Genomic DNA, 14,244 nt, shown 5'->3' with positions numbered 1-14,244 from the left:
GTTGTCCAGCTCAAAGATGGGCAAACGAAAGACGTCTCCATCGACCATAGCACCAAATGGAGATGCAACCCAAAAAGTCTTCATCAATGTTCCTGTGCCAGCACGCATGTTCAGTCATCATGGTAAGCCGTTACAAAAGTTTCCGTCCAATGCCATATCGACGAGCAAGTATACGGCTTGGAATTTTCTGCCCAAGAACCTTTTTGAACAGTTCCGGTAAATATTCCACAATCCCCTTGCACGATATTAACATGTATACCCGAAACGAAAGATCTGACGTTACCTATTCCAAAAGCCGTGTAGCGAATCTCTATTTCCTCCTCTTGACGATCCTGCAGTTCTTTCCCGCCTATTCAACAATTAATCCCTTCGTTTCCGCTCTACCACTAATCGTCATTGTGGGCCTAACAGCCGTTAAAGACGGGGTAGAAGACTGGCGGCGACATCAAAGTGACAGAGAGATGAACGGAACCATGACGTGGAAGTGCGGAGGATGGACAAATGTGAATCAAGTATTTTGTGAGAAAGAGTGGGCGCTTCCTTGGGTTAGCATGAAGGAAAAGAGATCCAAAGGTGATCGAAGGATTGCTCCTATCCAAGAAGACGACACAAAAGCCGCCGATCCCCCGAAATGGGTTCCAACGCCTTGGTCAGACGTCAAGACAGGAGACATTATCCTCTTGCACAGCAACGATTCCATCCCCGCCGACTTGTTGATTCTCTCCACTTCGGAACCGTCGTCCCTCTGCTACATCGAGACCAAAAATCTAGATGGTGAAACGAACCTCAAAATCCGAAAAGGCGTGACGGAAACCGAGTGGATGACGGAAGCCGGTGTTGCGGAAGATGTGGGGAGTATCAGTGGATGGGTAGAATATGAGCGACCGAATGGGGATCTGTACTCGTTTCTGGGGACGATGATCTTGAATAAAGTTGGGGAAACGGGCAAGAATGGTTTGGAACCTCCATTGATTTTTCGTATTTTTGGCAAGAATATCATTTTTGAACCCTATAGTGCTACCCGTTTAGTGTCCATCCGCATCCCGCTTACTATCACCACTCTTCTATTACGTGGTTGTATCTTACGGAATACGGAATGGGTGATTGGTCTTGTCATCAATACAGGAAATAACACGAAGATCCGGATGAACGCGGGCAAAACGCCTTCCAAGCGCTCTAAAACCGAAAAGAGAATGAACGTTCAAGTGTAGGTTCATGAAAGCAGAATGGGTCCCCGTCCTTATCGGAGACTAACGGCAAAATGCATAGGTTTATCAATCTTCTTTTACTGTTTGCCATTTGCTTCGCGACATGCATTGCCAATCCGATCTGGGAACGACGTAGAACTGCTGGCAGCCCTATGTGGTTAGACTGGACTTACAAGAGTGGAGGGATGAATGTGGGTGCGGCGGGATTAGATGCCTTTTGGTAAATTTTGTTTCAACAATTTGAGATTGAGTCTTTGCTGTCACTTTCTGATTTTGTTTTTGCCGGCATTTAGGATGAGTCTGATCATCTACCAAAATGTCGTTCCACTTTCGTTATATATTACTTTGGAAATCGTCAAGACGATTCAGGTATGTTTCTCATGCTGATCCTAGCATTGGCAAAAAGATCGTATTCACACTGCTTACCCCTAGGCGTATTTTATATACGAAGACATTGAAATGTACCACGCGCCAAATGACCAACGCTGCATTCCGCGAAGCTGGGCGATAGCCGATGATCTAGGACAAATTGATTACGTCTTCTCCGACAAAACGGGAACGTTGACACGGAATGTAATGGAGTTTAAAAAGTTTTCTGTGGCCGGCATTGTGTATGGGAATGGAGGCGACGATCTAGAGACGAGTCAAACAGTGGTGAACGCCAAAGAAATCAAGCCGGAGAGACCAAGCTTTTGGGATTTGGAATTGGAAAAAAGACTTTCTGACCCCGCACATCCTGACTATCATTCTCTGGCGACGCTCTTCACCTCATTAGCGGTCTGCCACACAGTCCTGATATCCAAGGACCCCAAAACAGGGAAAATAACCTACAATGCTCAATCACCGGACGAATCCGCTCTAGTGGACGGCGCCAAGTCTGCAGGCTTTATCTTTTCATCCCGCGAAAATACAACCATATCTGTTGACGTCCGAGGAGTGCGAAATACCTACGAGTTGTTGAATGTACTGGAATTTAACTCGAATCGAAAGAGGATGAGCGTTGTTGTTCGAGAGTCGGTGGACGGCGGGGAGTCACGAGTGGTTTTGTATTGTAAAGGTGCAGACTCGGTTATTTGGGAACGCTTGAGAAGCGGGCAGGAGCAAGTGAAGGAGGTTACTGGACAGCATCTAGAGAACTTTGCTGAGGAAGGTATACTATCTCGATCCTTCCGATTATATCTGTGTCCATCATCTTGCTTATTACTGGCAATCAATCCACCATAGGACTTCGCACCCTCTGCATAGCCCAGCGAGTTCTTCCAGAAGAAATGTACAAGAGTTGGTCCAAGACGTATCACGACGCGAGTACATCCCTCACCGACCGCGAAGCTCGCATGGACGCTGCAGCCGAGCTCATTGAATGCGACTTGGAGTTGTTGGGTGCAACGGCTATTGAAGATAAACTTCAGGAAGGTGTGCCAGAATGTATTGCCATGCTTTTGGATGCCGGTGTCAAGGTGTGGGTTTTGACTGGTAAGCAAGCTTTTGTTAGTTTGTTTTGGTTCAATGACCCAAAGGCATCGTGATCTGACTTTTTTTTTTGTGTGATAGGGGACAAAATGGAAACAGCAATCAATATTGGCTTTTCGTGCAATTTGTTGATGAGGGATATGGCACTCATTGTTGTACGAGCGGATATAGCTGACGGTCCAGCAGGTGGAGCAGGAGTTTTAACACAAATGAAACGAGCTCTCGAGACGTTCTTTGGTGAAACTCAAGCGGAAAGGAACATTGTGCCCGTGTCAACTGGAAAAGATCCGCAAGCAGCCTTGGAAGACGGGATGTTGACCTCCACAAACCCGCCAACATCTCCATCGGAAAATCCAATACAAACCACACATGCTCTCATCATTGATGGTCAAGCGCTTCAAACCGCTCTTCAACCACAAAACCGTTCTACACTTTTAAAACTCTCAACGCACTGCACTTCGGTGATTTGTTGCCGTGTATCTCCACTCCAAAAAGCGCAAATCGTCACTCTCATCAAAGAAACTGGCGCAATGTGTTTATCCATTGGTGACGGTGCGAACGATGTCAGTATGATCCAGGCTGCCCATATCGGTGTTGGAATTGCCGGACAGGAAGGATTACAGGCTGCCATGGCGTCTGATTATGCGATTGCACAGTTTAGATTCTTGGAGCGGTTGATGTTGGTTCATGGTCGGTGGAGTTTTGGAAGGATTTGCGAGATGATTTTGTGTTTCTTTGTAAAGAATGTGGTTTGGGTGTAAGTTTCTGCGATGCTGTCATTTTTGCATGTTTCTCAAGTTTTTAACATGTTCTGTTCTTTCCCGTCTAGGATGGTTCTCTTTTGGTATCAATTCTACGCCGGCTTTTCTGCCCAGTCGGTCTACGACTTTACCTACACTCTTCTTTACAACATTGTCTTTACCGGACTCCCCGTCATTATGATTGGAGTATTCGATCAAGACCTCTCACCCCGCTCTATTCTCAGTCATCCGGCCGTCTACCACAGCGGAACAAAGTGGGGATTCAGTATGGGGAGATTCGCGGCATACATGCTTGACTCTGTTTATCAGTCTCTGGTTATTTTTTATTTCGCTTGGGCTGTCGTGAGAGAAGGAGGGTCGATGTGGGGGAATGGGCAAGTCCCAGGTTTGGATTTTCTCGGCTGCACAACAGCGATATGTGGTGTGGTGAACGCAAACTTGGTCGTCATCCTATCAACCAACTCCTTCACGTGGATGAATGCCATTTTCTATACTTTGAGCGAGATCATCGTAGTACTGTGGACAGTGCTGTACTCGTTTTTCCCTGGGTCGACTTTGTGGGGTGTCGTTAATGAACTCTTTACGACACCTGTTTTCTGGCTAGTTGTCTTGTTGACTACGATTTGCTGCCAGCTTCCCAAACTTGCGTTGCGGTTCGGCAAGCGAATGATTAGACCTAGTAATGCGGAGGTGGTGCAGGAGATCCAAAAGGTTGAGAATCAAGTTGGACCATCTTGGAAAGTGCGGCAAGAGGAACCCTGCGAACAGGGAGAAACGACTCTACCACCAGCACAAGAGTCAATGCAACAGCAGAGTACGAGTGCAGAGCCAGGGTCTCCCACCCGACCCTCCCAGACGCAATCATCACTTGCACGCCCTTCCATCCTCATTTCGGAGCATACACCATCGTCCTACCACGCGAACATCGGAACTTCACCCAAGGACTCTCCAACACTCAGCGTGATGCAAACAGGCAAAACCCTTCGTAACAGGGGGTACTCCTTCTCGCAGTCCCCTGGGGCACTTGAACTACTGGCGGCACACTCCGGTGTCGAATTAGACGCGACTGCCGCCAGTTTGGGCCGAGTTTTCAAAAGCGAGGCACGATTGATTCATAAGGAAGGCAATGGCGCCGCCCTGATTGTGAGGACCAAGACAGCGCCAGGGAGGCTCAAAGCGGGAAAGGAGGGCGAGAAGAGGAGAGGGGAACTTCCTTGGAATGGGACAAAGATGGAGGGAGATGAATTGAATGGAATTGACAATCAAGTATGACGAAGCTTTTTGTTATCGCAGCAACCCGATCGGATCATAAACACCATTTTCCTTGCTCCTCACATATCAAACATATATCCGCCTTGAGCGAAATCCAAAAGTAACCGAAAAAACAAAGGCAAACTACCCAAAGATAATTCATAAATTCAAAACTGTATTTACTGTATAAATGTCCACTGATCATTTTTGTCAAGCTGTTTGCTCTTTTTTTCACTATCTACATTTTCGTATTTTTTCCTCCACAAACTTCTTTACAAACAGTTGAACACTTTCTAAGGTTTCTCTCACAAACAACACACAACAACAAAAAAAAATGTACAGTTCCAAGATAATGTACAGAATAAAGAAAATACAGTATTGGATACTCTTTCAAGATCCAAAAACGATCTGCATCACTTTTTTCTTTTGGGCGTTGTCCAATTTTTTTTTTGTTGTTTATCCCGCATTTTCTGTTTCTGTATTTCTATGTTGGTTATCCACATAAGTTAAAAACATGTCCTTCCATTCCTCCTTTTTCTGAAGGGGGGGGGGGGGGTATCACCCTTGTTTATTTTCTGCTCATGCTCTCCGATCAGTGTAAAGGTTCCGCACAGTAGGAGGTTGGTACGGCGTGGGTGTCATAATCGTTTGGGGCATAAAGGAAGGACGGTAAGGCATTAAGCGGGCAAGCGGGGGCGACACTGGGCTCCGCCATGCTGTTGGGTATGGCAGCGGAGCCATCTCGGAGCATTGGCAGCATGTATCTTGAGATGGGTACATTGTCCGACAGGGGTATATAGGAGCTGACGACGGGGCGGACCAATGGTATGGGGATAGGGTTGTTGTTGGGAAGCTTGGAGGTTCAATGATCGGGGGAGCGGAGTGGGGTTTTGAAGTAGTGGTTGGGGCGGTAATGGGCAGGGCTGCCACGGTATCTGTCGTTGCGACGGGTGATAGAGTCGTTTTGACACTTGACATGTTTTCTTCTGTTTGGCTGGGACTTGTATCCCTTAGACTCTCGGGCGTTCGACCGGGTGAGTACCTATTGGGCTCGTACGTGGTGGCCTCTGGAAACGAAGACGGGTCCATATCGTATCGTTCCGTCAGGTTTTCAATTTCATTTTGACTTAATTTTGGGAGACTGTCGTCGTTGTGGACTCCACGGGGTAGCAGGTCGACAGGACTTGGAATGTAAAAAGGTTCGGCCACTGGTGTTGGTTCCCTCATGATGAGTGGAGAGGACTTTACGAGTGGTGTAGATTCAGATGTGTGAGCTTCGGGCCTTCCCATCTGCGGAGGGTGGGAGCGAACCGGCTCTGTTTGCTGATAAGATCTTCAGCGACTGGGCTGATCTCGCTCTTTCTTTTGCGTTTGTGTGCCTTTTGTACTTTTTCGACTTCTAACAAAGAGGTGGAAATGATGAGCAAATTATATCCAAGAGCATGATAATTCGAAAGGCTGTATGCCTACCAGGATAGGGAATGGCATGCATATAATCCTGCACAGTGGTAACATTATGTCCATGCATTTGCATTGACTCCTTGAATCCTTCTATTGTCGGCCAAATGCTTGTCTCGACATAATCATCTAATCGCTTCATGTCGGTATGAATATCGCCATACGCTTGAACAAGTTTCATGACATCCTCCTTTTGCGGTGGCGCCCGCTGCATCTTTCCGATACCAGTGAGCGGTGGGGGCTTGTTTATGATTCTGGCTATTTTGGTTTTCTTGGGAACGACGGCACGAGGTGGGCCGTTACTTTCGTTTCCACTATCGTCTTGTGACTTTGGTAGCTTTTTTGGAACTTTGCGACGAATCGCTGGTAAAAGGTCCTTGCGACCGCGAAGGAAATAGCGATGGGAAAAGACGCAAGCTTCCTTGCTGCGAACATGAGGGGATTTGCGGGCATCAGAGACTCTATAAAATCCGTAAATCTATGAATAGAGCACATGAGTCAGTATATGTGTCGGACAGTCTCCTACTTGTTGGATCTGTTTACGTACATTCAACTGCCGTACAAAGGATGGGAATTTGCTGTGTTTAAAGTACTTTGGTAGGACCTACAACATGGCCATGAATGAGAAAGGGCACGGATGCTACAACCCATAAAACCTTTATTCATACCGTTTCTGCAAACTCATCGGTGTGGAAAACAACAAAAACGTCACCGGCCTCGTTCCATTCAACGAAGCGACGATGATCCGGATCCTCTAGCAGACTGGAAACAGAAGCAAGACAAAAAAAAGGACGTTAGAAAAAAAGGCGATCCCATTCTGGGCTTTACAACAAATTTGAGTGGTTGCCCCCAACACACGCTGTCGACCCAGAGGGACGGCCACTGGCGAGGAAGATAGCGAGGACACTTGCCTATAAAGCTTTGCTACAAATGACGCAACGTGGTCCCCGTCGACACTCCCGCGTCTCTCAAGGGCTGATGGAGGCGTAATGCTCCGTTCCGGACGATAGTGGATACTGGTGGCGTCCGATTCGACGGCAGTCGGAAGAGTTGGGAGAGCCAGATCGCCCAGACCCGAGTCTGGGCGTCCGTGGGACGCGTTCGGCGGGGTGTGCTCGCCGTGGTGCTCTCCCGAGTAGAGCATGTTTTGCTCGGCCGAGATCCAGAAGAATTGTAAACTAGATGGTTTGGTCAAGATGAAAAAAAAGTGGCATTGTTGAATAGACGACGACGACGACGACGACGACAAGTCAACGTAACACGAAAAGAAAACGAGACAGGGAGACATTTAGCAAAAAACTAGCAGTGACTGCATGGCTCGCAGCACTCGGAGAAAAAAAGGGCGCAGTACTTACAAGGAACGACAACGGCGACGATGACGACGACAACGAGAACGAGCAACGACGAGAGCAACGTGAAATCGAACACGTTAGCCCTTCCAAAAGCAAAGGGCGCAGTCGGGGAGAATACGGCGGCGGTGTTGTTAGAATGAAGAGTGTCTTGTTCGTCGGGTTGGCACACGCGATCCGACACGGAAGCGGTAAGGATCCGACACGGCGTAAAAGCACCAAAGCCCGTTAATGACACACCCGACAAGAAAAAGTCGCGTTCAAAAAGATGCGTTTGGCGTAAGAGACGCGCGAGCGAGCCGTGGATGGAGCAAGGCGAGAGAGGATAAAGGTCGAAATCCCGAACGATCGCGAGTTTTCATAAAATACACACTCGAACAAACAATCGAGGGGTAAAAGGCCAAAAGACAATCGGCAGCAACGAGGAGAGCAAAAGAAAAAAAAAATAGTTTTTTTTTGCCAATAACGCACGCGGAAGAAGGACAATGGGGGCAAACAACAACATTCATCCATCTAAAACAACCATGTTAGATGACATAAAATCTCGCGGCTAAAAAGCGACGACGAAGCGGACAATTGTCTCCCCTCCTCCTACCTGCCATCTGCCACCCACCACACACACCGCCTTGCAACCAAAACTCGGTCCCCTCTAAAACGTCACACTCTTGCTGCGCACGGCATCTCCCCGCCCTCCTTCTGCCCTTTTGCGCCCCGTCAAAATGCGTATTGCCAATTGATCGGAGTTTTAATGTTGTATATATAATAAATATAATTGGGTTTGGTGTAACAGCCCCTTGTGTGTTACGATGACTCTCCATGACTAGCGAGCTGTCAGTTTTTTTCCCAGAGTTGCTAATCCTGGTTTGTGGATTAGGCGATTGAGAGCCCGTGAGCCAGGCTGTGGGGACTCTAGGGCCCGCGTGTCTCCACAATAAATATCATAATGACCCACAGGTCGTGAGGTTCTGGACCCCTCCTTGTTGAGGATCTAGAACTTGTAGACATTTACAAACGGGATTGACGTTACGCCATCTTTAACGCATCCTGCATACGTTGCTTGCCATAGGCGGCCATAGCTGCGGTAGGCGGCCATAGGCTGCTATAGGCTTAGGCCTACGTATCGGTTGGCATGGATCTCGTGCAGTATCGCGTCCAGTGTGCACCCAGTGTGTGTGTTCATGGGGAAGACGCAAAACGATCTTCCTTGTAGAGGATATTGTGAGAAGCAAGGTTTAATCAGACGTTAAATTACCCGTTCAGTTCCGATTCTTGTAGAAAAAAGCGTTATATAAAAGCGGGAAAGCACAGCAAAATACAGACAATTGTAAATTTCGTGTGTCTAACCAGATCTCCATTGTTCCTGTCGATTATGTCCCATTGTTCTTTTGGGCAAGTTTTTATAACTGCACCCCCGTGTGGGGTTTATTTCCACAACCACTAGGAGGGAATTTTGCTATTCGGTCTCTGCCCTGCTTAGCACACGATCACTCGCGTCTTCTTTTGCACCACACACAGCCCATCTTGAAAAAAGGGTAACGTTGGAGTAAAACGAAACGGGCTTGGAATCGGGTTGTCCATAGGGTGTCCAAGGCTCATGACCACAGGCATTTGTAAGCGATCCCTCCAGGATTCAAGGACTCTCCATAACGTAGCCGATGGGGTGTATCGCCCGGAATCTGTTTACGATATATGAAGGTTCTTGACGATCGAGGATCCCCCACATGAGCCCATGAGGAGGAGGAGGAAGAAGAGGCACCACAATGGATTTTGTGTGAAACGACCCGCTACCGCCTTTTTTTTTGTCGCCAAAGGAGAGCGTGACGGCAGGTGGAAAAAAATAAAAAAGAGAGGTATCGCTAAAGGGACTCGGACCCCGCGGGGCACATGTTCAGCTTCATTTGTGTGCAGCTCAACCCATACGTATGCAAAACCCACGAAATACACTCAGGAGAGAGCTTCATCGAGAACGCGAGGGTAAAATCCCCACAATATCCGCGGGTCTCTGTCTTTTTTTGTGTTGATGATCAAGGATCCAGAGATCCAAAGACTGATACATACACGGCAAATGACCGATCGCGCGATACCACATTGGGTAACAGTGAACAAGGATCGTATAATAACAGTCAGCGTTGACGGTTGACGGTGACGGCCGCCGATTGTCCGCTGATAAAGACCAACGCCAAGCCTTGAAAAGACCAAAAAATGGTTCTCGCCAGAATATTGCCCGTACGCACCAAACCAAATTCCCTTACGACCGTTTCGAAATGAAGCAAAATTAATACACGCGCGCTGGGCCCTTCAAACAACTCTGCGAGTCTAGACAGCCAAGACGCGTACGAAATAGACACTCTGTGCACGTAAACAGGCTGTCGACCCGAACCACAGACTCGTAAAAGACACTGCGCCTGGCGTAGGGAAAAAGAGTCTGCAGCGGTGGTCCCAGATGAGGAGACAACCGTCAACGTCAGCTGACGTACGAGACACGTTTGCGCAGTGCACAAGGGACTGTGCGAATGACACCAACAAAGGTGGATGCGGCTTCAAGACGCGCTTCGAGACGCGCTTCGAGACGCCGGCCGGGTGCTGCGCGCTCGCGCAGTAACATCCACTCAACGACTGTCTTGCGAGGAAATTAGCACACGTGATCGATCCATGTCTGAAGACGAGACGATCAGGGAGACAACGTCGTTGGGAACGAGTACGCGCGTAGAGCATCCATCACAGACATGGCATCTCGAGGAAAAGTTCAGACTGGAGGCTGCCAGTGCCGAGAGCGCATCCATGGTCTCGCGCTACGAGACATGTCGAGCACCTCTGGTGACTGCGCAACCGAGCGAGCGACGAGCACTTTGCACCATTGATGCATTAACAGGAGCAGTCAATGCCGCGGTCCCCACCTAGAACAAGTAGATGCATTGATAAAGGGCCTCCATACCAAACAAGCAATGTGCGTACCGACCGAGTCGATTGATGCAGATAAGGGAGCTGCAGGAGTCATCCTCAACCGTTATGCGAACGACCGAATGCACCACAAAAACGTTGGCAAAACACATACCCATTAGAGCGTAAAAACGAAACGGGAAACCATCGCAAATCCTTTTAAATACACGATTGGGAAAGGAAACGCCCAAAACCCAAACCACAAAAAAAAAACAACGCTTCCTAATCACACGTGTATATTTCCACACTTACGCGTCCGGTAGCTGACTGTGCCGCTCATCGTTCAAAGCGTCCATCGTACCATCGGAACTCGTTTACGGTAAATGGGACGTTCATTTCGGGTTTTTGTCGGAGGTTTTGGGGGGTTTTGAACAAAGTCTGGGGATTCGGAATGGGCAAGGATTTATAAACGTTCAAAAAACGTCATAGTCCGTGGAAAGGCTGTTTTCAGGCGTTCCACAGATGGAGGGAAGCGGTTGGAAGATGGGCTATGGAACGTTTTGCTTTATGGAGGTCATTTTACGTGGAAAACAGGTGCTTGCAAGTAAAAGGCGGTTTGCTCTTGTGCCAGGCTGGTGAAATCAAAAGGCGTTGTCTTTGACGTAGCGTTTTCGAATGTGGAGCTACTCTTGTAGAAGCATAACCTTAAATACCCTGGTTCAGAAATCCAAGGATCCAAAGCGCCGTCTTGAAATTCGCAAATCTCTGAAGGTTGGCGCCTATCGGAGGGTCCGATCCCCCAAGACGCTTTTTGATATGATTACATAATCACATTTTTTGGGATCGCCCAAGCTAGCTAGTGTTTGGACTTTGGAGCACTCCAGTAACGGGGGCGTTGCGCGATGCTGCCGTCCTACCTCCCATCACAGCTCACTCTCGTCCTAACAACCAGTCCCTCTCCACACCATCCGTCCACACATCTCTTGACAACCGTACTCGAATCTCTCCTCCCGTCCACACAATTGGCATCATGCGACTTGATTGTCACTTTTGACGGGTACAATACCCCGTTACATCACACGCCCAATCTCAAGCAAGGTCGGTTGAATACAGAGTTGGCAGAGACGTATGGAACCTATGTACATGATGCAAAGAGATGGTTATCAACGAGATGGGCTTCACACAACAAACGACAAGACACAACGTACACGATCCAGAATGACATTGTCACCATTTCCACTGGAGCAACTACCACCGCCACTGTTCATACCACCCTCCTCACATCCCCTCAACATACACCCCTAACTCTCATCCAAGCGTCAACGCACCTAGGTTTTGCACTCTCAATCCGTACAGCCCTTGCATACGTTAAAACACCCTACATGATGGTCCTTCAACACGATTGGGCGTTCACGGCTCCGATACCTGTGCAGGATATTATACAAACAATGGAAACGAACCCAGAAATCAATTATGTGGGGTTTATTAGTCCACGGATTGTGGAATATGCTCGGAAAAAGGGACAAGGGAAGGGGTTACCCAGTTCCATCATTCACGAAAAATCGTATAAAGTGCCATTGGCAAGGTTATTTTTCTGGTTTGATAAAAACCATATTGCTTCTACAGAGTATTATCGAACTAGGGTCTTTACAAAGGGGTACTTTCAACGTGGAGATTTTATTGAAGACACTTTTGGACATGTTCAGTTGAATGATATTAAACAACGAGGGCTGGAAGGACATGCTGATTACGGGACGTACTTGTATTACCCGGATCAAGGTCGTGTCAAGTGCTTGTTGCATCTAAATGGGCGGATCAAGATGCTTGATAAAGAAGGAAAACAAAAGGAAATTGAGATGGGACAGGACAAGAGACGGACAAGGTCCGCGAGAGACCCTGGGGACGAGCAAGAAATTGATTGGGATGACGATAGATGGGAATTGTAAATAGTGGCATAATGTACACACTTTTTTCGATAGTAACATACTATTTATTAGTACCGATGCTCAAATGGTATAATAAAACCTATATACACTTGTGTAAAGATACCCCAGAAAAGGGACAAACCTCCCTCTTTCCTCCTCAAGTCTCTAAACCGAAGAAAAAACAAAACATTGTCCATGATAGCCAAAGAATGCCACACCATGACCAAATCACAACATCCAATCATTACACGGCATCCTCCACTTTAAACTCTTCAAACTCATCGTGAACAACAACCCGCTCCTCACTCGACCCAAGAAAAACCCACTGCCCAAAAATTAGGAAATCGAAGAACAATGTTCCACCACTCCCCAATAAATACGGCAAAGCACCCTTCAAAAACTCTGGTTCAGTCGATCTCAGTAAAATGGATGCGACATATGTCAGATTCCCCATAGCGGCACAAAAGAACATGGATATGCTTAATCCGTAGGTGGATCCACGGCACATGTTGTGATAGAGTTGCGGAAGACGGCTCGAGAGGTAGAGAAACGTACAGGTCCACGCCATTAAGAGACCAATCGTATGCGTCTGCTCAGTCTCTGATAGCGGGTCGCTGAGTATTTTGGCCATTGTCTTGTCATGCGTTTGTAGTGATGGAGTCGCAAATGTGGAGAGTGCCATGAACATGACGGCAAATAGTGGTGAGTTCCGGCGGCTGAGACTTGGGCTGGCAAGAAGAGGCGTGTCTTCGGTGGGTTGGTGAACAGCACGAGTCACAGCGACCGAAGGGTGATCAAATGTTCTTCTTCTCTTGCGACGGAAAGAGCGCCATTTGGTATAAAACAGATACTGCACCATGAGCAAGGTATCTATAAACACAAAATACGACGCCAGATACGTCTATGCCCATGCACACACAAAAGAATTTAGAATTCTGCATTCACAGTTGCATCGATTACAGCAAGAGGTTTGCCTCACCTGAAACGGTAATTGCCCCGTCAAGACACACCCCACCACATTGGCCACATCCCCAGCAAGCCAATTCGCCAAAAACGTTGCACTCAACGAACTAGCATCCCCATGCGCCCAATTCTTGTACAATTGGGGCATTTGCGCACATAACCAGAATCCAATGGACAGGTATCCAAAGAGAACGGAAGCGACCTCACGGTCTGTGTAGGCACATTCTCCGAAAAGGGTTTCGATAAAGGGAGATGCTGCCCGCCCTAGGGCGTCTGGCGGGCACTGTAGCATTCGGGTTTGTGCGGTGGATAACGGGGAGAAGAATGCACCGGAAAACTGTCAACTTGGCGGAATGCAGTACGTTCGCCGTTCTTTGTAAATATGGGAATACGAAAGTTGGTATAAACTTGTGGGTTTGCCTTGTGCTTTTGCAAAATAGAGAGAGAATAACTCGTTCAAGGAAACCCTAATTCTGAGGGAAGTAAAACAGTAAGGACTCAGCCAAAAAAACGTGTCTTGCGGGATTCGGGCATTCCGCCATCTTTTTTCCAACTGCAGATAACAACGTACTCTGTTAATCTTTAATAACGTTCTGGATTGCTCTTGTCGTGTGTATAGTGATTCAAACGACAAGTTTCCCTAACTCTTGTAATGCTCCGAATGTTTGTCCAAAGGGTTCAATGCAAAAGAGTACGTTGTCACTTCATAGAACGACGACACCGTAAACAGTGTAAGAAGCGTTTGATGGTTAAAGAAAAGGAAACGAGGGTGTGAGTTCTTCAATAAATAATAAAAAAAAAAAACTTGGACTCTGTGTGTGTGCTGTGCTGTGTGGGGTAGAACAAGAGAAAGATATGTGTGTGGAGGAGAGAGTAGAGATATGGTTCAATAAAAGCCACGGGGAGTGAATCACGCGGGTAGAGTGGAGGGAGATTTAAGAGATTTCTCACTATGAAAGAATGATAAGCGTTCTGGGGG

The 14,244-nt window shown here is 47.5% G+C and overlaps 5 protein-coding genes across 5 annotated transcripts; 3 read left to right on the top strand and 2 right to left on the bottom strand.

The window, feature by feature from the left end:
• Window positions 1-16: 16 nt before the first annotated feature.
• Window positions 17-4,711, top strand: SPPG_06482 (phospholipid-translocating P-type ATPase, flippase; the record flags this gene model as incomplete). The annotated part of the gene is made up of 9 exons (XM_016754681.1): window positions 17-216; window positions 296-954; window positions 1,030-1,207; window positions 1,270-1,428; window positions 1,502-1,577; window positions 1,641-2,358; window positions 2,433-2,681; window positions 2,760-3,435; window positions 3,508-4,711. The coding sequence occupies 9 exons, from the start codon at window positions 17-19 to the stop codon at window positions 4,709-4,711; spliced, it is 4,119 nt and encodes a 1,372-aa protein (XP_016606110.1).
• A 137-nt stretch (window positions 4,712-4,848) lies between these two features.
• SPPG_06481 (uncharacterized protein) lies at window positions 4,849-8,182 on the bottom strand. Its single transcript, XM_016754680.1, has 7 exons — window positions 8,093-8,182; window positions 7,504-8,010; window positions 7,060-7,326; window positions 6,817-6,910; window positions 6,696-6,752; window positions 6,161-6,626; window positions 4,849-6,089 (listed from the first exon to the last, which is right to left on the bottom strand). Exons 3-7 carry the CDS (start codon window positions 7,290-7,292, stop codon window positions 5,935-5,937), a joined length of 1,005 nt encoding a protein of 334 aa, XP_016606109.1. The 5' UTR covers window positions 7,293-7,326; window positions 7,504-8,010; window positions 8,093-8,182; the 3' UTR covers window positions 4,849-5,934.
• An 803-nt stretch (window positions 8,183-8,985) lies between these two features.
• On the top strand, window positions 8,986-11,172 carry SPPG_09385 (uncharacterized protein). Its single transcript, XM_016757545.1, has one exon. The coding sequence runs from the start codon at window positions 10,030-10,032 to the stop codon at window positions 10,396-10,398; it is 369 nt and encodes a 122-aa protein (XP_016606108.1). The 5' UTR covers window positions 8,986-10,029; the 3' UTR covers window positions 10,399-11,172.
• Window positions 11,173-11,271: 99 nt separating this feature from the next.
• Window positions 11,272-12,436, top strand: SPPG_09384 (uncharacterized protein). Its single transcript, XM_016757544.1, has one exon. It carries the CDS (start codon window positions 11,280-11,282, stop codon window positions 12,321-12,323), a length of 1,044 nt encoding a protein of 347 aa, XP_016606107.1. The 5' UTR covers window positions 11,272-11,279; the 3' UTR covers window positions 12,324-12,436.
• SPPG_09383 (uncharacterized protein) lies at window positions 12,345-14,141 on the bottom strand. Its single transcript, XM_016757543.1, has 3 exons — window positions 13,837-14,141; window positions 13,282-13,738; window positions 12,345-13,203 (listed from the first exon to the last, which is right to left on the bottom strand). Exons 2-3 carry the CDS (start codon window positions 13,555-13,557, stop codon window positions 12,547-12,549), a joined length of 933 nt encoding a protein of 310 aa, XP_016606106.1. The 5' UTR covers window positions 13,558-13,738; window positions 13,837-14,141; the 3' UTR covers window positions 12,345-12,546.
• Window positions 14,142-14,244: the final 103 nt, after the last annotated feature.

The sequence above is a fragment of the Spizellomyces punctatus genome, assembly GCF_000182565.1.
Source record: "Spizellomyces punctatus DAOM BR117 chromosome Unknown supercont1.12, whole genome shotgun sequence".
Classification (NCBI taxonomy): Eukaryota; Fungi; Chytridiomycota; class Chytridiomycetes; order Spizellomycetales; family Spizellomycetaceae; genus Spizellomyces; species Spizellomyces punctatus.
Note: the sequence above shows the minus strand (reverse complement) of the source record. Positions and strands in the feature narration are given on the sequence as shown.